Below are 22314 nucleotides of genomic sequence, written 5' to 3'. Positions count from 1 at the left end.
CTCTAAATAGTCCAGCCTAAGCATATATGTAGAATGGACAATTAAACCAACTTTTGAAAGAAGCAAACTCAAATCATAAGCATATAATACAACAATGAAAATAATACTTAATATCAATCTTCGCATTCATATGGGGATCAAATCCATGACCTTTGTTATAGGCTAGTAACTAATGGACTAGAATAGTAGTCTTGACTCTTACTTCTTGGATTCTATCGATATATACAGTTTGATCCTACATGAATTTGACCCGCATCCGTTAAAGATCCAACCGCTCTAGCACCATGGGAAAGCAAAACTTTGCGAAATGTATTCTATAGAGTGAAATATATATCTTCTTGTAGGTTGTCTACAAAAAGAGGGGCGTATACAATAAATCAAACATGCGTGATCTCATCAAACTAGTCAATTTATAGCCCTACCAAAATGTACCATTGATTTGTTCCCGCATGCATTGTTTGACCGCCTTCCATTTTCTTTATGACGAATGAATAAGCCTAAAGTCCTCATTGATCTTCTCAGAAACATAGCCCACTATGTTTGGTTTGAAGACTTTTTTGTAAGATCTTAGCTAGATTTTAAAGCCCAAATGGGCCATATTACGACATTGACGTCTCTCCCCTTCTCCTTCTGGGGTCAATACTCAACAGGGGAGGGAGATCTACTAATAATTATTTTAGATAGCATTTAAATCCTTTTGATGGTCAAACCTTAAAAAGATCCATCGACCATCTACCAGAGATGAATGGTTTTGTAACGTCCCGTACTTCGTTCTCTTGTACGTTTTGTTTACGAAAGCAACTCGTAGTAATCGACATATCTTTGGGTACGTACAGCCGGTTAGAGAGCTAGTAGAGAAGTATTGTTGACTAAATAATGAGGACCGAAGTCTTCTTCCTCTCTTTCTCTCTCTATCTATCTATTTTGTTTCTAATCTCTCACATATATAATATTTACCCAAAAATATTATCGACAATTAGAGTACTGGAAAGGGATCTATTTTGGATACGTCAACTGTCTCCTTATGCAGGCGAGATAAACTAGACTAACAAGATGTTTTCACATGCCAAGTAAGGTGCCCATAAAATCAAAACACTAAGTTTGGGGATGGGACTATTTAGATAATAATTTTCTGGGCAAGATTATACATTTTGTGTCAGCTTAATAAGCATATTTTATCTCATCTTACTTTCAATTTGCTTCCGTGTCCCATTGCTTCAAACAAGTTAATAATCCTACTGACTAGTTAACTAAGTCTTCTTGGCAGTGCAGCTTGGGTCTATCTATGCACTTTTACGTAATTTACTATACAGTGATACCCAGTATCACATCCTTCATTCCTGAGGTTTCTTACGCCATTCGTTTGAGGTAATGCGTTATATCTTTTGCCTTTTCTATACATACATATCTATATATATATATATATATAAGAGTTTCTAAAGAGTGTAGTTGCTAGTTATTCGTTGGTGAGTGTGCGGTTGATAATAAAAGAAGGCCATCCACCAGACCTACAGGAGTTACATATTCCAAGAGTGTTTTCTTGCACATGGTCGTAGCATTATACAACTGTTGCTAGATTCTTCAAACCCTTTGGAATTTGTCCCTCGTCCTGTACCTACTCTATCTTCTTAGTTTAATAACCCATTGGGATGAAAACCCTAGAATTTATTTAATCCTCAACTGCAAGGTTGTCACACATTTGTACTGCAGCTGGGGCTGAGGCTGAGCTTGAGACTCCCATGACTCTCACGGAGCTGCCTGGATGCATGCATGCCTCTCTCATGTGCCCTTCTCTCCAATTTTCTTTTACTTACTTTTCCTCTCAAGTCCTCTCAAATTAAACCTTTTTTGTTTATTAATATGAGGGTATATTTACTAGCATATTATTGCTACATAACTATGGTAATTTAATGTAATAAATTTTATTTTTCACTACTTGTCACTCTCTGTTGCTATGTACACTGTAATTGACCGCCAGCCCTGCTTTCGGGAAGTCAAAGTCTCTGAAAGCATGGCGAGTGAATTGATGGGTGGAGCCGCTTCCTCCCTCCTCCTGCTATCTCCCACCAACCCCACACTCAAGTTGCGAGAGAGACATTAGAGCTAACATATCCACATATCCAAGGGGAAAGACTTTAACCCCTTCTTTTCTTCTTCTTCTTCTTCTTCTTCTTCTTAGATCACCTACTGCTTAATTAGTTTTGGTTGCTGGATAAAAGAAGATGTGACACGATATAAAACTCTCGTTCATTTTAGAATAGATATATAATATATCACATACTTTATAAGAAAAAAAATAAATAAGGAGTGGTGCAGAAAACAAACCAATCCTATGCAACCATTAGATAAGACAAAATCCGGGAAAAGAAAAAGAAAAGAAAAGAAAAGAAACGATAGTGAGAAAAGAAGACCACAAACCATTAAATTGAGTAACCAACAAAAAGCATGACCAACTCCATCATTCCCCACTTATCTATCCCCTGACCTCTCTATACATACTCGTTTAACCACCACACCCTTATTACCACATCATCCACCACAAAATAAAATAAAGAAAAAGGAAGAAGAAAAAGAAAAAGAAAAAGAAACATGGGGGAAAGTAAAAACAAATTAATATTTATACACCTTAGCATAGAAAACACAATAAAATGATTGGGGCTAACTGGGATGACGTGGCTAAGCCTGATTGGCAGCTGAAGGCTCGACCCGTGTCTGCGCGGACTTGAGCATGAACCCCTCGCCCCCGTCATGCTTACTCGCGTCGTCGTCGGTGTAAGCGTAGGCGAAGCCACCGTGGCGGGTGAGATCCATCCCGGCCATCTCGTCCTCCGCCGAGATCCTCAGCAACCCGAGCTTGCGCAGGATAAGGAACAGGGGACCCATGGTGCAACTTACCCAGCCAAGGATCACAAGGATTTGGACCACGTGGGCGCCTAATAGCCGTCCGCCTCCTCCCATGAAGAGCCCATAGGGCCTCCCGGGCCTCCCTGGGTAGACCTCGTTCACGTACTTCTCACGTGCGAAGAGGGCCGTGAAGATGATTCCCCAGGCGCCACATCCGCCGTGGAGCTGGGCGGCTTCTAGCGGGTCGTCGTACTTCAGCTTGGCGGCCAGCACGTTGAGGCCGATGAGGACCCAGGCGGATACGAAGCCGCAGATGATGGCGGCCCAGGGGTCGACCACGGCGCAGCCGGAGGTGATGGCGGCGAAGCCGCCGAGAAGGCCGTTGCAGACGTCGACGACGTTCCAGTGCCCGGTCTGAAGGCGCTTGCCGAAGAGGGTGGTGAGACCGGCGACGCTACCGGCCAGAGCGGTGGTGACGGCGGTCCGGCCGACTGCGGACCATTGGCCGTTCATGGACCCGGATGGGCCGTAGGATTTGAAGATGGTGAGGAAGGATCCCGGATTGAACCCGAACCAGCCGAACCAGAGGAGGAAGGTGCCGAGGACGACGAGGGAGGCGCTGTGGCCGCGGAGCGCCACCGATCGGCCAGCGTGGTCGAATCGCCCGATCCGGGGGCCTTCAATCAGGGCGCCCCAGAACCCGGCAATCCCTCCGACCATGTGGACGACACCTGATCCGGCGAAGTCGATGACGCCGGTGCGGAAGAGGAGGGACTTGGTCGGATCTCGCGCGGCGGCTGCCCAGCCGTCGGCGGACCAGAACCAGTGGGAGACGACGGGGTATACGAAGCCGGTGAGGAAAGCAGAGTAGATGAGGTACGCGACAAACTGGGTGCGCTCAGCGATGGACCCGGAGGTGATGCCGGCGGCGGCAATGGCGAATGCCCATTGGTAGAGGAAGAAGGGGTAGTCGAAGCCGTTCCCAGGGATTTCCTTGAGGCCGAAGAAGTGCTTGCCAATGAAGCCGTTTGAGGGGGCGCCGAAGGCGAAGGCAAAGCCGAAGAGGTAGTAGAAGAGGGCGCCGGCGGCAGCGTCGAGGACGTTAGTAAGCATGATGTTCATGGTGTTCTTGGCGCGGACGGAACCGGCGCAGAGCATCGCGAAGCCGAGCTGCATCGCGAAGACGAGGTAGGCAGAGAAGAGGAGGTAGGTCGAGTCGATGGCGTAGCCGGCGTCCAAGAACTGGTTGGAGACGCTGTCGAACTGGGAGCAGATATACTCCGCCGCGGTGGTGCCATTCCCTGGGGCGCCGCCGAGGAGGGGAGCCAAGTCCAACGAGCACGTCGACATTTTTGGCTTGAACTCGGAGGAACGAGGTGTGATGGGGTAGAGAAAATGGTTAGATGGGTTTCGAATTTATAGGCAAAGCGAGTGGGGGAGAAGACGACAATAAAGATGGGAGGAGTGGTCTCCTACTCCGTTGGGAGAGATCGGAACGAATACGGTACACTGTACCGCCGGAATCTGTTTTGACGAACCACTTGTCATCTTTTAGCTGGTGATTAGGGAATCTACAGTTGCAGGTTATCGGATTAGAATATATGAATAATCTGTCAATTTACCTATAACACCCTACATAATAATAATAATAATAATAATAATAATAATAAAGAATACGGTTTCAACCCTCTGTGTTGACTAATTGCACTTCGGGCCTTATACGAACAATATATAAAGCTTTTGTGCTTTTCTACAAATTCTTATCAGGTTCATATAGAATGGTATTTTTATCATTTTCTGGAGAATAGAGGGCTATCTAGTAAAATCGGGCGGAATCCGGTGCCCAGGAGAGTTTGATTCGTTCAACGGTAGGGGTCCACAGGCTAGAATCAGTTTAACTAGATCAGTGTATCAACGAGAGACACAAGATATTATTATTTTTTAAATTATATTTCACGTTGAATATTTGATGGAAGCCTTTTCTTTTATTTAAAATAAATATTATATTCAGGTTAAGGTCGCCATACGCCACATTGCACATATTCGGTAATTTTTTCATTAACACCCCGCGCTTCTTCTGTTTTTGGTTCAAAAGGCCCCTGAAAGTTACCATTAAAATGCCGGGTTTTTCTTTTTATTATATTAAGTTAGCCAAAATGTTAGATTATAATTTATATAAAACCTGGGTTTTAAGCATAAAAGCTAAAGGAAAAAAAAAGGTTAGACAATGAAGCAATTTAATTTTTATTTATCTTATCTAAATCTGAATTTAATTTAATTTAATTTTTAGTTTATCTAGTTATAGTATAATGAACCTCTCTAATTTATCTAATTAACGGATAAATATAAATCACATTTTATAGGAATAAAATTTCAAAGAGATTAGTATTTTACCTTTTTAATCATCTTCTCTTCTCTAAAATTTATTTTGATCATTTACTAAAATATTATTATTTTTTTATATTATATCAAATATAATAATTACACTATAATAGTCTAAATCAGTATAATCTCTCTTATTTAAATTTAAAAAATAAGCATAATTAAACTAGTATCTATTTTATTCCACAAGTAAACCCTTGTAGTTGTTCATATTCATCATTTTGGTTTATTATTTTCTTGCATATTTCTCTTTCCAACCAACCAACCATATAACTTCTACTAACAACAAATAATTTTGACACTGCAACTTATATTATGCTTAGCTATTTGCCTTATTGATCATGTACAAGTTGTATTATTTGCAATTAATATTTGATTTATATATTTTTCTCTTATTTTTTTCCACCATGTCAGGAAAATAAGCATGAATTAATTGTGCATCTCATATATTAACCTTTTTCAATCTAAAAGGTGCAATGAGATTATGCGCAGGTTGTTATAAGGGTCTTATAGGTATTTTCAGGCTCAAATCACATCATCACTAGTTTAATTAGGCCATTAAATTCTCATGTCTAAAAGAAAATTTTAAGTTTTAGATGTAACATCTTGATTAGTACATCAAAACTCAAAATTATCACTTAAAAAACATTGCGTTTCATATATATATATATATGGAAAAGCAAGGCAAAACCCAATTATTAAGTTAAAAACAACAACTAAAGAAAGTCAAATCCATCCACCATCCTGATACTGGGGTGCCACATTAAATAAAATAAAATGTTTTGGATTCGTTCGACAATGGGGGCCACAAGATGGATTCATTTATATATATTTTCAGAGGTTTATTTGAAAAGGTCTTGTGATAAGTTGTAGGCTTCTTATTGCCACACGCCAAAGCCACGCTCCTCAAGAAGTAAGATCTCATTCTTCTTCTTCTTCTTCTTCTTGTTCTTCATTTTAATAGGGGAACATAAATGACGAGCTAATGCTATTAAATAAGAATCCATACAAATAAAAAAAAAGCCTTTAGATGGCATGGAATTAATGTTTAATTGTCGATCTGATAATAATTTATCTTTGAGCTGTTGTAATCGAGAACCACATAGTTATATAATGAACTAGATGCATGCACATAATTAATAGAGAGTCATTTTAAATATTGTTGCCAGATATAAATTTTGCTTCATTTTTTTCCTAGATCTTAGATTATAAATGCGTCATTAATCTGATTCTGTCACGGAGAAATATAAAAGTATGCAGTTTTAGGAAATGTAGAAGTATATATGTTTATTAGCAATGGCAAGCAAGATAAGAAAAAGTTTAAAGCAGCTCTTCATTTAGTATTGCTTCTAATATTAGGAAAATGAAGGCATTCACCTTTTACTTCCTTCCACCTTTTACTACCTACCTTAGTTACATGAGAGTTGACCTTTTTAATAGATATCATGTGAATGCATAACAATTTTGTAGCTTTTAAAGAACTTTTTTATTTTTGCATTATGGAGCACCACTAATTGGTGCAAACCGGTTTTTGAGTACAGGTCTTTAACAATAAAGATCTAAAAATAAGTATTCATGAATACGATGCCGTACCTCACTTTGAAAAATGAATAGAAAAAAAATACAATCCAACTTAAGTTGCGGAGACTATTTTTTAATTTCTACTTTTATATCAATTTATGCTTAAATTGAAGGCATAATTGACCAGTTTGCAAAGTTTTATTCATTTCAGGTTCAGTATCTCAAAAAGAAGAAGAAGAAGAAGAAAATAGATTGCTTAGAATTTAGGAAAAATATGGCCTTGTTGGCTGGAGCTAGGGAAGTAGGGTTTTCCAACAATTAATTTGGATCTGGCCTTTAAATGAGCATCAAATTGGTGATTTTGACTTGAAGAAAAGGAAATCCAAGCATTAAAGGAGGTACAGCTTTCAGATTCCATTTGCTGATGATGCAAGTGCCTAAGACTTTAAAAAACTTATTTAAAAATGAAGAAGATTCAGGATAGCAATAGACAATGCATGCGTGAAGAACATTTGATACCAAAATATTACAACGATTAGCTGTAGACAAGAATCTTCAGATAAACATTGAATCAATTTAAGGGACTGTTTGGTCAATGGACGTACTGCAATCCAAAACTTGATTATCTAAGCAGCTGGTAAACTATATATATATATATTTTTCCATCAATTGTAAACTTTGTGCGCAGAAGTCAGAGGCTGTCACCAATGATCTCCAATTAATTCCTTAAAACAACTCCAATCCAATGTCAGTGTTGCAGAGCCTCGACGCAGCATCAGGTCACCGTCTGAAAAAGTCCAATCTTTTTACTTTGCAAGTTCTTTCTTTGAAAAAAAAACAAAGGAGATATCTATAGATTTTGTTGTCGTTGTTATTGTTGTTGTTGTTGTTGTTCTTTTGACCGTTCTATTTCAATTTTAATATTTCAAAAATATTTAGATTAATATTTTTTGATAAAGTTATATTGCCTCAAAAACGGCGTGATGGGAAACAGTAGAAAAGCAAAGAGAATTTGCTCTAGAATAACTCCACACATAGAATTTATCCAAACAGTGGAAAAGCAAAGAGAATTCTTTAGTTAGTTTGGCTAACTTATTAGCACACTAAATGATTTTTAAGAAGGGTATGTGATCTCCACCGCCAAGGAGGAGCATTTACACTTGTATTGAAGAATGTTGATGAAGGTAGCTGAATTTTGATGTGAATTCCCGATAGATAAGAATAAGAATATTTTCGATTTCTTGTGTTTAAATAGTTTAAATTTTAATAGTTAATTAACTCTATAAAACCCTTATATTTTGATACATGTAACTATCAATTTTAGAAAGATAGACAATAAATTAGAGATTTTTAAAGGGTATGTTGTAAAACTGCCTGTCTTTAGGAGATTCATTTGCAAGATGAGAAAAGTGAGAAAGGAAAAGAATATCTTCATTAAAATATACTTAAGAAATTCCTCGCGAGCTAATCATACGTAGTTATTAATTTGTTACTCTCTTCCAAGGAGGAGTAGTCAAAGAAAAACTTGGTAGTTTTGGCATCGTCACATTGTTAGACCTAGAGACAAGTACCTTCTTCTGTCTCATTATCTTATGTATAATGACGTATCCTACTCATATTATATTTCCACTGTCACTTTTTAAACAGGAAAATTTCATCTAACCAAGTTCACTGTTCTTCCTCGAGATATGTATTCAATACTTCAAGGGAGCTAATTACTTAATATATTTACAGTTCATCAATCCCATAGGTGGAAGGGAATGGAATCTTAATTTAAATATAACAACCTCTAATATGATTGAAATAACTCCCAGGATTCTTTATCAAGTGAGGATTAAATTAAGGCAGACGGAGGTAAAGTTACACCACATGTTTGGGATAATTAATAATACTCAGTAAGCTAACTTAGAAGATCGATAAATTCTAGTCCAAGTTATATAACTTCTGTCAGTATTGGGCTTGGATCTAGATCGTATTAATATAATCATGTTTAGCAACAATTATTTATCGCCTTTACTTAATTATTCTGTCATCTAGGGAAAATAAATAAGGACTCGATAAAGAGTAGTTCTATGGCAGAGAATGGTAGCAGCGATTATTGGTAGGAGTAGAAATATAGCATATGTATATGGAAAAAAAAAGTATAAGAGAGGATTTATCCATTAAACTTGAGGATAAACAGGTTTACTTTATCTTATTGAATAAATTACTCTTTGGTGTCAGATACTATAAGTGTCATTATCGATAAAAGAAAATAGAAGGTATAGATAAGTCCCCGTTAATGGCAACTTGTGTTTCCATTGAGGAGGTACAGAGTACTTTAGATTTTATTCGTCATTAATCTCTTATTCATGAATAAACTCTCAACTTTGACCAACCACTTGTTTTAATATTACGTATTTAATTCCGATAACCAATCTGCAAAGTGGAGCGGCTCGACGTACGTTGTCTTCACGGAGCTCAACGTCGATATATTTATCGATCACAAAGTCCACTCTCCATCTTGCAGCGTTTGTATAACGTCTAGTATGAAGCTATCTAGGTTTAAGGACGTTTAAATTTGCTACATTCATCAATAGAACAACTAGTAAAATTTATTATAGATTTGTTACTCGTCAGAGTAAACATCACCATCATTATTTAACGGTGAAAATTTACCTCTTATATACCATTCGGACGACTTTTTTGTTTGTAATATTCATTGAACTCGATGTTCTTTTACATTCTCAATTTAATAAATCTGAGATCTCGAAATCGAAGGTAGAAGCAGTACCCCTTGACACGCAACTTCTTCTTTTTTTTTAATAAGATTCATACGACTTAGTTTATAATATGTGATGTCATCTCACGTAATATTAATAAGGTTTGGCTCAAATAGGAAAATTAGTAATTTATTAGATGCAAAGTCAATTAAGGAATCCTAGTGAGAATGACAGCAATGGCAATTGAAGAGAAGAAACAAGGCATTGTTTTGTGATTCAACATTTAAATGCAAAGTGAACTGACACAAGTTTCTTTTATTATGTCTAGACTTCGTCTTAGTTGCAAATAGAGAATTAACTAGTTCCTATTGCAACATAGAGCCTCAACTAGCTTCTACCCTTAAAGATTCCAACGAACATGATTTGATGTAACTTTCAACACAAAGTTCTTAAAGCTCACGCAAATAAAGCCGAAAAGTACTTGTCTAAGATGCAATATTGCGTATATTTACAAGTTAAAGAGAAAAACAATATATAGTTCTATGCAAGCTCCAAAACAGCCAGATTAGCCTCTTCTCTTCCATCTCCATTTACACTAAAAAGAAGGATGATAAGAAAAACCCCAAAAAATAAAACTATATTCTAATAGGAAATTAATATATTTACTTCTCAGATAACTTAATGCAAATTGAAGGATTATATTATCTTAGCACACAAAATGTAGTTAGGTCAGAAGCTAGACAAGTAATGCATTCAAATGATGCCCACCTGTTCATAACATGCATGGATCTCCAACTTGTGGGCAGCTGAAAGCAACAAGACGTATCTTTTATTGGTTTCTTCTTAAACTTAAACTGTTGTTTGTGGTCGATAGGAGATATGACCTTCAAAATAATAATAATGCTAATAATAACATTAATATATATATGTGGAGAAGCATCTTGCCGTCTATTATAAAAAATATATTTGAGAACTATAAAGTCTAGAAGTATCTGACACAACTGCAATTAATCAGCCGGGCTCCAGCTACTTTGTTATCAAAAAAGAAATTCCCATATCAAACGATAGCGTGGAGATGGAAACTTGTGTTTAATTAATTGCTTTGGTGATGTCATGCATGTTGAATTAGGAAACATTAAAAGTAAAAGAAGACTACTGCGTTGAGAGAAGATAAGAGTGATCAAAGATCATGTCTTCTGATCATTTGTTGTTTACGAACCTTACGTTCATAGCCGTAATGGTGACTAATAGATCTTTACTATAAGCTTGAGTTTAGTCGACCTTATACGTAGAGGTTACCAATAGTACAAGAAACAGACTGAATTAACGATGCTAATGCCAAACCTACACCATGCTTGTTACCCGGGATATTAATGTTAGGATTTAACCATACTATTTTGTTTTAGAAAAAAAAAGAATTAAAAGTTTACTCTTCATGTTGTTGAAAGCAACAAAATATCTTTTATTGTTTTTTTTAAACCAAAATTGTTGTAGTAAATAGGAGATATATATGAGTTTGAAAATGGTATATATATGACCTTCGAAACGATGATAATAATAAAGTCTAGAAGTTTGTGATACACAACTGTAACTGACTAGCTTTTTTTGACCTGTTTTGTTATAAAACATACAAATTAAAAAAAAAAAAGAGAAAAAGAAGAAGAAGACGTCGTAGGCTTCCCACATTAGAAGATGGTCTCTTTTTTTATTTTCCATTAGAAGATGGTTATGTTACCGTGGAGGGATGGAAATAGTGTATAACTAATTGCTTTCGTGATGTCATGCAGGTTGAATTAATTAGGAGACTTGAAGTTTCCTTTTTATTTGTATAAGACTGTAAATATCTTGTTTATTTTAGATCAATCCTAGAATAGACTTTTTATTTTATTTTAAATAAAGTATTTTAAAAAAAACTAAGAGTGTAATAAATTTTTTTAATGTGATATAAAGTGAAAAAATAATACTCTTTGATTTGATATAAATTAGGTTCATGGGATAAATATTAAGAGTACATTATTAATTAAATTAGTGTGTAGTATAAAATATATTTTTAATAAATAATATTTGTACTCTAAAATAAAATTATAATAATGTTTAGATGTCATTTTAAAATACTTCTTACTCTTGATTAAAAAAAGTTATTTCAAAAATAAACTGAGGCGGAAAGAATTACAAAAGGGTAATACGAGATTATGCATTGAGAAAAGAGAAGTTTTAATATAATAGCATACATGTTAGTGATTTTAGAATACAGATCATGTGTCTTCTGATCATTTGTTGTACGACCTTTATAGAAATTGCCCGTTTTGGTGACTAATATAATAAATCTTTACTATAAACTTGAGTTTAGTTGACCTTTATACGTGAAGTTACCAATAGTACGAGAAACGAAATAAAATAACGGTGCTAATGCCAAACCTAAACCATACTTGTTACTTAGGCTATGGGTACTAGGATCTAACTATTCTTTCTTTTTATTACAGAAAAAAATATATTAAAAAGTATCTGTTCAAACCTATCCGTTTTGTTGGTGGATAAGTGGTGTTCCTTATTTGTGAATAAAGGGGTGCCCGCAGTCATCCACGAAAAAGAACCAAACAGTTAACAGTCCAAGTAGAAGGAACTTGGTTAGAGTCGTTTACATTATCTACATCTAACGTTGATCCGTTTCTTACTGCAGCTTCAGCTGCAGGAATAGTCGTGCATCAGGGTTCAGTAACTTCAGTTGCAATGCTTCTGATTTGTATATTTTGTTAATTTTAGTGAATCATGAACTGCAGGTAGGAAAATTCTACGGCAACCTTGCAGGGAGCCGGTTCACATTAAACTCTATGGCTTTCTTTGCATTTATTTTAAATAAATACAATATTAGGTACCATTCCCTTTAATACGAGATCGGTTCTAACTCTAATAATTACTGTGGAGAAAATTATTTAGTAGTTTAGTGGCTTGGCTTAATGGCTCAGCTCGATTGATATTTTGACGGTGTAATTGGCTTAGAGGAGCAGCTTGACAGCAACAATTTAGAGTAAGTCTTAGTCGTGTTTAGTTCAAAGTAATAGTTTAGTAATGCACACGACTTGAAGTCTAAACTAGATAACTTACTATATTAACCAAATTTTGGTGTGACCTAAGTGTCTCTATATTTATGATGAGTTAGGCATTTATCCGGTCCATATTTAGACTAGGCATTTTGTATGTTGTTGAGTTCAAAAGATAAATTAATATGAGCCTGCCTGTTAAAGAGATAAGAACAGCTCAAACCCAGAATCTGAGCTCGTTTAATAAAAGAGAGGGATTTGAGCTTACGTTAAGCTCAATCAAGCTCAACTCCAATTAGCCCGTATGTAAAGTACCTTATCGGAACCTTTTTATATGCATGAATGTTTACTCACTGCTAGTTTAACTGGTGCTGCGGCATGCAATGTGACTTGCAATTAATCTTTAAAATCTTGAAACATGCAACCACTAGGCCTTGTTTTCAATTTAGCTGAAGGAAGCATCCATCACCTTTCATATTGCTTGATGTTTTAGTAAATCGGAGGCATTGGATCAAATAGACAACACGCCATCGGAGTCTTTTCTTGCTCTTTACTTTGAGAAGGCCATGAAATATACTTCTCAAGGAAGAAAACATGGCAAGGACTTATTGTGACTAACTGGTTATAGAGCTTGAAGTTGATTCATTTTTGGTCTGATCTGACTGTTTATAGAACTCTATCGATCCGATACTAAATAGTCCAAATGTATGGGATTTTATCTCTGTCACACTTCAAATTTGGTTCCCAGGCCCAAAGTATTGATATATGGCTATGTTATATTGTTTTATGTGAGACCTAGCTATCATCTAAATATTTACGTTTTAGGTCAAAAAAGATTCTAAAATACAATGTTTTATTTTTTTTATATCATTTAAAAATCATCATCGATGCGGTAGCTGAATACAATGATATATGAACATGTGTTATGCATTGAAATTGCTCTTCAATCTCCAATACAAAAGCTTTTAATATAGAATAACCTGCCCCTAAACAATGCAAGATATCATGGTATAGTAGCTGGAAAAGTCCATCTATTGACCCTCTACTTCTCAAGTGCTTCCAGTTAATTTTCCTTCTTTTCTCAAACTACTACTTGCAACTGGATGAACTACTCCAAATTTAGACGATTAAAAGTCAGGCCCTTGGTGATTCCTATGCATGTCTTACCTATGACAGCTCTTATGCTTTCTTCGTAGCCTCTATAAATTCTTCACAATGGACATTAATTTCTGATAACAGGGAAGTGTAGGAAGGAGATCGAAAGTCAGTCTGTTGATTCACGCACGAATACCAAAGCGAAGTTCTTTAATCCGTTGATACTTATGAATACTAGATAAAGTGCATCAACTTTTGAAGAACACAAAAGTTGGAAGATTGGGGGAAAAAAATCTCAAATTTTCATTAAGAAAATAAACTGAACTGAACTATTTATCGAATAACAAAAGACTCAAAGACCTAATCCGAAAAAAAGACGTACTTCTATTTAGTATTTTTTTTTTTTTTTTGAATCACTCATAAAGTCATTGCTTAAGTTAAGTTAAGAGAATACTGAAATAAACAAAATCAAATTCAGAGTTTTCACACTAAAAAGATATAAGGAAAACAAACTCTCGAAAAATAGCAAAAGCATTTTCATTTTCAGAAATCCATTGGATCATAACAATCTTTAGTTGTGATTAGTTTTGATTAGAATCCCATTCTCTTGGAAAAGCAAATCTCATTCATACCTTCTTTTACTGTTTGGAGTAGAATTCATTTCCTTTTCGCTTATGGATATCTTCATAAGTTTAGTTCTAATCGATGACTCTTGAATAGATTAGTAGATTAGATTTTAATCTTGAATCTTTTGAGTGGACCAAAATTATCTTCTTTCCTCCTCCGTCACATTCCTTGTGTCCGATTGCTTTTAGAACGACGTTGTATTAGGTGTGGAAACATATTCCTTCCATTTGTAAGAGGGCACATTTCTGTGAAGAATAGATAAAAGGTTAGTTTAGCGCTAATCATACTCTACTTAGTGCTTATGAATTCTAGAAGTTCTTTTTTGTATGAGTACATATACAAATTATATATCCCTATAAAATTGAAATTGTACACATTTATGGACAAACATGCGTCGGAAATTCTGAAACTTACATAATACTTATTTAATTCAAGAATGTGGAAATAGCTTATGTGACTAATCAAATTTTCTGTGTGGTTAGGAATCCTAGGTAAAATACTCAGACAAATTGGTTCAAAGAGCTGTAAGAACTTTTGCAAATTGTTTGTATGGAACAAGGAAGTAAGTGATTGTATGGTTTTAATGTAATTAGCGATATGTTTTAAAATATTATAATTATTTTAAAATGTCAAGAATTTTTGTATGAATATATACGCAAAGTCCTATATAGGTTCGTGAAGAGAATTTCGAGATAAATACATATTTCCTAAAAGTGGTTCCAAAGGTATTAATTTAACCGTATTGTATCTAATCAATTATCTTTGGAGGCTATCCGGGATCACCATCATAAATTTTAAAGTATTTGCAATTAATGGAAGGTGCTAAAAAGGTTATCGAGATGAAAGCATCAACCAAGAGTCATTGAGATTGATGACTGATCATGACTGTACATCACTTATTCCATTATATGGCCTTATAGTTATAATCGTGCGTATTGAGAATGGTTTATAAGTGCATCCTGTAACTGTTATAGTTCTATTTTGAAAAAGATTCACAGTTTTTTTACCATAGGTTTGGGTTTGTAGCATCTCTTCAGGGTGATGTAATTAAGTAATCTCTTAGTGAGCTTTTAGGGGAGAGAGAGAGAGAGAGAGAGAGAGAGAGAGAGAGAGAGAGAGAGAGAGAGAGAGAGAGAGAGCTTGACTATTTCTATGCCCTAAAAAATATATCATTGTATATTCTCTTTACTCATCAAGTTTTGTCTTATTTTATGAATTTTTAGTGGTGTTTCAGAGATATACACCAAATAAAATTTTGGATTGGTTGCTTAATGTTTCTCATTTTGTTTTTATTTATAAATATTAAAAAATAAATTTAAAATTGATGAACTTCTTGAATTAAAATAATTATTTTGGTAGTAAGTTGTAGGAGTGTAAATAAGTTGAGCTTGAGCGAGCTGGCTCCAGCTTAGGCTCGGCTCGAAAAAAATTTCAAGCCTATTTTGAGAATCAGGCTTAGCTCAACTCGAGTCGAGCTAGATCGAGCTAAAGCCAAGCTCGAACTTGAATGAAGCTTGTTATCAAGCCATACACTAGCCTTATCGAACCAAGCCAATGTCGAGCATAAGCTTTAAACCAGTCAACCATGATGAGGTGGAGGAGGAGGCTTGCCGACAGAGGAGGCGACGGTTTGAGGAGAAAGATGAGGAGGTGGAGGCGACGGTGACGGCTTGCCGATGGAAGAGGAGGCAATGCCAACTTAGTGACGGAAGAGGAGGAAGAGGATGAGGCGGCGCCGACTTACCAATAGAGGAGGATAGGAGGCAACACCAAAAGGGGGCGACGCCAACTTACCGATGGAGGAGGAGGAGAAAAGGTGGGTTGACAGCTTTAAGAGGAGAAAGAGTTTGGTTTGGAGATGGGTTTTATGAATGTTTAGGGTTTGAATTTTAAGAGATAATTTCTATTAAGCCTATTTACCCGAGCCTGAGCGAGCCAGCTCCGACTTAAGCTCAACTCAAAATTTAAATTGAACATAAAGTTAAAGCTCAGGCTCGGCTCTGTTTAGCTCAGCTCAAGTCGAGTTGAGTCGAACTCGAGCTTTAGCCGAGCTAAGCTCAAGCCGCTCATTTATTTTAACACCCCTAGTAAGTTGCATAATTATAGAGTTCATGTCAAAGTGTTAGTCACTTGTGTCATTTAGTATATTATTTTTAAGTAAGTGTCTTGATCACACTTGAATATTCTTTATTACATTCTTTGTATATTTATTGTAATATAAATTTTTTTTATGTAAGTGTGATCTCATATGGTATTCTCTAAATATCTTTCTGGATGTTAAAATATTAATGAAAAGAGCTACCACATGTATTGGGTGAAAGCATCTCAAAAATGTTAGCATTATCCCATAGAAAACTTTCGAGATGCTTTCACACTACACATGAGTTAGGTGAGCATTATCTCATATGATTGCATTCCTGGAATTTGGAAAATTTTGTGCATTTTCTTAAATGTATTGGTTTAAAAATTGATTACGATACTGATGATCATTACATGCTTACTTGTGATTTTCTCTATCTTGTTTGTACTTTTTGTCAATTTATGACAAACATGAAAGATTTTGCGAGGATTCAGTTTCTGGTCAATAACTACTTGAAAGAAATTCCACTATGGTATCTCTAGAATGGGTAGTATCCTTAGTTTGGTTCATTATCTCATATGATATTCTCTAAATATCTTTCTCCATGTTAAAACATTAATTAAAAGAGCTACCGCATGTATAGTGTTAAAGCATCTCGAAAATGTTAGCATTATCCAGGAACACATTCCAGGTGCTTTCACACTACACATGAGTTAGGTGAGCATTATCTCATATCATTGCATTCCTGGAATTTGGAAAGCTTTATGCATTTTCTAAAATGTATTGGTCTAAAAAATATGTATAGACGTTGATTAAGATACTGAGGGGGAGTATGGATCATTACATGCTTATTTGTTATTTTCTCTATCTTATTTGTACTTTTTGTCAATTTATAACAAAAATGAAAGATTTTGCGGAGATTCAGTTTTAGGTCTGTAACTACTCGAAAGAAATTTCACTATGGTATCCCTAGTATGGGTAGTATCCTTAGTTTGGTTCATTATGTTGGATATGCATGTACCTATCTAAGTGTTATTTTGACAATAAGTAGGACGCTATATATGCATTTATTTATAAAACATGCATAATTATTTGTTTACCGCACTTTCTTTTCACTTTGTATATATGTTTTTGAGTTCCACAAGTTTATTGAATCACATAATATTTGTGATATGTTCTTTTACGAAATTGAAATAAATATGGATAGACATTGTATTTTAAGTAAAGATTATTTTATTACAAATAATCAAATGGAGAGATCGTAAGGTGTCAATATAATTGGCAATATGTTTTAAAATAATCTAATTATTTAAGAATATCTAGAATCTTTATATAAGCATATGCATAGTAAACACATATTTTCTAGAACTGGTTCTAAATCACCCAAAAAATAGTTTTAATCATTCAAGGCAGATATTTTTTTGATGCGTAGCTTGTAGAAGATTAGTTCTAACAACTCCCGGAATGGAAATCAAGGAAAAGTAGTTTTATCCAATGGCATTCGAACACATTTAGTAGTGTCTGAACACACTTATAAGAAGAACACTAACCGATGAACATTACTGTGTTGGAATGGTGAATAGTTTGTTTGAACACACTTACAATTTTTCACTAATCTGCTGATTTTGTGGACAATGTTTTATGGCTGTTGGGATCTATGCAGCAGTGATATATAAGAGGGTTTTAATCTAATTCTAGATCATCTCATCTATTTTCTATGGAGGCTATTAAAGATCATTATCACAGCTTCAGCTTCAGGATTACTCATGATCGAAGATACTAAATAAATTTCTATCTTATCTTCTTTAGATTTTGAGAACTCCAATGATCATTGAGAAGGAAATATTGACCTCAAGGGTAATTGAAAAGTTAATCACAAAAAACAATATATTATAGGTTCGAGCGAGTAAAACCTTACGGATATAATTATGTGCATTGAAAACAATTTAGAAGTCCATCTTATAACCGCTATAGGTATTTAGTGATTGATTCAATCCTAGAAATTATCTGTAATAATTTTCCCTTTAGTTTACAGAGTATTTCCAAGTAAAATTTTGTAAGTCTGTGATTGCCTTTTCAAGCTGCTTTAGTTTTCATATTTTATTACTGATAGCGTGTGGTAAATCTGATCTCATAGGTCGGGGTTTTTTTTTTTTTTTTTTTGAGTGGTCAAATTAACAATCTGCAGTCTATAGGGGTCAGATATAACTGAACATTACATAGAGACGTTGGTCTTCGTCTATTGAACCAATAACAGCCAAAAGGATCTGCTATGCTTCGTTAGTCTTGCAGATTGACGAATAGTGCTACAATGACCAACAATAGTAACGAAGGAAAAAAAGAAAATAAATTGATATTGATACTTTGATCCTGTTCCAGGGTTGAAGAGTCCTCGAATTAGTTTAATGTTCTTGTGGAACCCTATAGAAGAAAAATGACACAAAGTTATATTTTAGATCCTGATGATCAATAATTCAGCATGGATAACAGACATGAATACATAATTATGTACGACAAACTTTGGGCATATTTATGTCATTTTCACAGAAATATTAGCCACTCCACTAACACTATGCTATCAAATACCAATGGGATAGTACTCAAATTTTTAAAGGGCTCATGAATAAATGTACCCAGGTTCAAATCCCAAGACACTATTAAGTACCCATTCCCTCTCTCAGAAAACAATGCTATCAATAAGACGTACAATAAGAGTATCACGCCTTCATCGGTCCACCCTTGTTTTGTTTTGCTACAGTTATATTTCAACTTTCCTTGAGATATTTTTGAACTATTTGTTCTAATAGCCTGAGCCTAAAAACCTTCTCAACTGATTGTATCAGGCAAATTAAGCCCAAGTATCTTATAATACTATTGTCCTTTTAGACTCCTGTAGTTAATCTAAAGAAAATGTAGTGCATATGATCATAAAAATGGTTAACAAATGATTAGCTCTCATGGTAAGAGAACTTGGTAGATCATCATCCAAAGTGAACAATAATTGCAAGCTTGAAATGAAGATAGACCAAGTATATCATTTTCACAAGGTCAATCAAGCAAATTGTTGTTGATAGAGGGGTTATATATATATATATATATCTACATAATTGATCAAAGATATGTGGCCAAAACAGTGTGGTCTCCTTCCAACATTCCAAGGAAATATAAAAGCCATGATATTGAAAGATGCCTTGCAGTGCCCATGCCAAAAGGCACTAAAGCAAGGACCATCAACTCGAATCTCTTTACCAGAACTAGAAAACCCTAGCTAGTGTTACTATATTAATTACCTTGGCATATTCTCCTTTATAACTTTCCCTATAACTTTCCCCACTTCTCTCCAAGGTAATAACCAAACCCACTTCTGATTCCATTGATCAACTCTCCCCATGCCATTATCCAAGGGTCCTCATTCAATGCCATTGATGAGCTTAACCCTAGAAATGCGGGCAGCTGTAGAGTAAATATATGAATACATAAACAAAAGAACCCATCATTCATTTTGGACTCTTTACATGTTAAAAGTAGATGGGGCAGTAGATAAAACTGCCCCATCACACGCATAAGTTGGTGGATATGGTCAAAGCCGCATTCAAAGCTCATTCATAAGAATAAATAAGATTACTTTGAATGGGACCTGCATTGACTGATGGCATGAGTTCTTTGACTGGAATCACCACCGTAAACAACTCCTAAGCTAATATTAACTAACAATCCATGAATTATAAACTAAGGAATATTACATTTAGAATTGAAGAAAGAGAGATAGGAAGAAGAAGAAGAAGAGAAGATAAAGAATACTAAGATGAATCAAATTGGTAGTGCTTATCTACAGCCACAGTGACATCCCAAGTGCAACTGAGTCCCTTGGGGAAGACTACGAGATCTCCGGCGCCAAACTCCACGGAATCGGAAGACCCTTTCGTGTAGACCTTCACCTTTCCTCGGAGAAGGTAACATGTCTCTTGTGCATCAAACTTGAGAGGGAACTTCCCTGGAGGGCAACCCCACCTACACAAAGATACAAGCTTAACACAAGCAAGAGAGATATGGTGCAAGTTCACACACACACACACACACACACACACACAAAAGAGGAAGAAGAAACAAAAAAACCTTGCAGATAACACCCACATTCTTGGTCCATCTACCAAAGAGCTATAAAGAGGTAATAAAGGGTTATGCTTAGTGGACTCACTTGGGCCATGATTTGATGCCAAGTTGTAACAAGCGTGACTCAGGTGGGCTCCTCTCGATGGTGATGGAAAGGGTGGGGGCATCAGTCTCCATGGCATCTGGGTTTGAGCTCGACGCCATTACTAGTAGGAAGAGAGAGAGAGAGTGTGTGTGTGTGAGAGAGAGTGAGGTGAGTACTTAAGTAGGAAGAGACAGAGAGGGAGAGAGAGATTGAGTACTTAAGTAGGAAGAGAGAAGAAGATTTAGAAACGCAGTATTGTGGGGGTGGTTCGATTCTGTAGTGAGGAGAGAATCTCTTATCTATCCTTACATGGATTACACAGATGGGAAGGTGAGATGGGTTTCTTTATATTTCATGAGCTTTTGAGATAGAGTTGCTCGAGATACTTCTCTTCTGTCGAAAAGATAAAAAGAAGCAAATTAATGCTTATTTTTAGATCAGAACGCGAGATACGCATACTACAGCGCGAGATGATCGCAAGAAAGAACCCCTAGATACCGGGGATGGGCGGCGATCACGCGGTTTGTCCCCATCTGGTCAAAGAGTTGACCGAGGTATCAATGACGTGGCACATAGATAGACCAATCGGCTGATGGTTTGACCGTTTGACGAGATCTTATCGGGAGGCGGAAGGATAGGGATCGCCCTCGCGCCAGGGTCACGTGCACAACTGCTTATAGGACACGTGCGCGGACTGGAGCAGAGATCGGACGGCAGGCGTGGGGCCATCCCACTTGGATGGTAGCGGGCGGGAATAATCGACGGCCCATGATGGCCGTAAGCCCTAATGCTCCTTGGTCGTACGCAAGTTCCACTGCTGTCCGCCATTAGCTGCTTGCCACGTGCATCACGGTGCCACAATGCGGCAGCTGGCAACATGAATTTGGTGCTTGGCGGATACGTGTCACTTTGCGGTGGTTGCAACGGAAAAAAGCATATATTATGACTGAACAGGATGTTAAAAAATAACCATTAACACCCTCTCTTTTTAATAAAATTATAGTTTACACCCAATATTTTTATTATTCACAAATCGATCTCCATAATTTAATGAATACGTTAGTTAAATTTAACCAAACATCTAGGTAAAGTAAACTATACTAATAGAATTACAAAAATACCCTCAATCAAGTATATTTTAATTATTTTAGAAATAAAATATTTTTATTTAACAAAATAATTTTATCATATTAGTTCAAATCTAATTAAAGATCTTTTCTGCACATATTTAATAAATTACATGACTAAATTTAAAAATAATAAAATTATAGAGTATAAACCGTTAAAAAAAAATATCCCGAATGAGATCATAAAAAACAACCCAATTGAAAAAATTGCTATAAATTAAAAAAATGTGCGCATTAGATCTACTACTTCAAATATGAGTACATCTGATTACGAGCGAGATGATGTTAGTGTCGTCTGAATCTAAGACAGGAGTACAAACTCATCTCACGAGAAATCTCAATCCGATCCGATCCAACCCTAAACAGGTTGGCTAGTTCTCTATTCAAGTCCAGTCCAACCATAAGAGACAAAGGAAAATGAAAACAATCAATAACAGTTTGATCAGAGGAGCCTAGCTACCATGCTACAAGAAATTGTTACTGTTTCATAATAGTTTTATATATATATATATATAGAGAGAGAGAGAGAGAGAGAATCCTCAATTATGATTCATCTGAACAAATATCTAGGTCTCATTTACTGGTATAGTAAGTAAATAACAACTAATTTCAATACTAGTTTATCAATTACTAATTTAATATTTAAAACATCACTTTAATAAAATATATCCTAAATAATTATTTATTTATATCACAT

The 22314-nt window shown here is 35.8% G+C and overlaps 2 protein-coding genes across 2 annotated transcripts; both read right to left on the bottom strand.

The window, feature by feature from the left end:
* Positions 1 to 2397: 2397 nt before the first annotated feature.
* LOC140763636 (ammonium transporter 1 member 1) lies at positions 2398 to 4277 on the bottom strand. The gene has a single exon (XM_073101916.1). It carries the CDS (start codon positions 4192 to 4194, stop codon positions 2677 to 2679), a length of 1518 nt encoding a protein of 505 aa, XP_072958017.1. The 5' UTR covers positions 4195 to 4277; the 3' UTR covers positions 2398 to 2676.
* A 15718-nt stretch (positions 4278 to 19995) lies between these two features.
* Positions 19996 to 20914, bottom strand: LOC140762909 (uncharacterized). Its single transcript, XM_073100890.1, has 2 exons — positions 20491 to 20914; positions 19996 to 20303 (listed from the first exon to the last, which is right to left on the bottom strand). Exons 1-2 carry the CDS (start codon positions 20607 to 20609, stop codon positions 20093 to 20095), a joined length of 330 nt encoding a protein of 109 aa, XP_072956991.1. The 5' UTR covers positions 20610 to 20914; the 3' UTR covers positions 19996 to 20092.
* Positions 20915 to 22314: the final 1400 nt, after the last annotated feature.

Source organism: Typha angustifolia, chromosome 7 (assembly GCF_048772165.1).
Source record: "Typha angustifolia cultivar Huaian chromosome 7, ASM4877216v1, whole genome shotgun sequence".
Taxonomy (NCBI): domain Eukaryota; kingdom Viridiplantae; phylum Streptophyta; class Magnoliopsida; order Poales; family Typhaceae; genus Typha; species Typha angustifolia.
This window is presented reverse-complemented; position numbering and strand designations above follow the sequence as displayed.

Coding starts and splice junctions, on each gene's coding strand:
- LOC140763636 (XM_073101916.1), bottom strand. CDS start 4,194: ATGTCGACGTGCTCGTTGGACTTGGCTCCCCTCCTCGGCGGCGCCCCA.
- LOC140762909 (XM_073100890.1), bottom strand. CDS start 20,609: ATGGCGTCGAGCTCAAACCCAGATGCCATGGAGACTGATGCCCCCACC. Junction 20,304..20,490: donor GGCATCAAATCATGGCCCAA/GTGAGTCCACTA, acceptor ATCTTTGTGTAG/GTGGGGTTGCCCTCCAGGGA.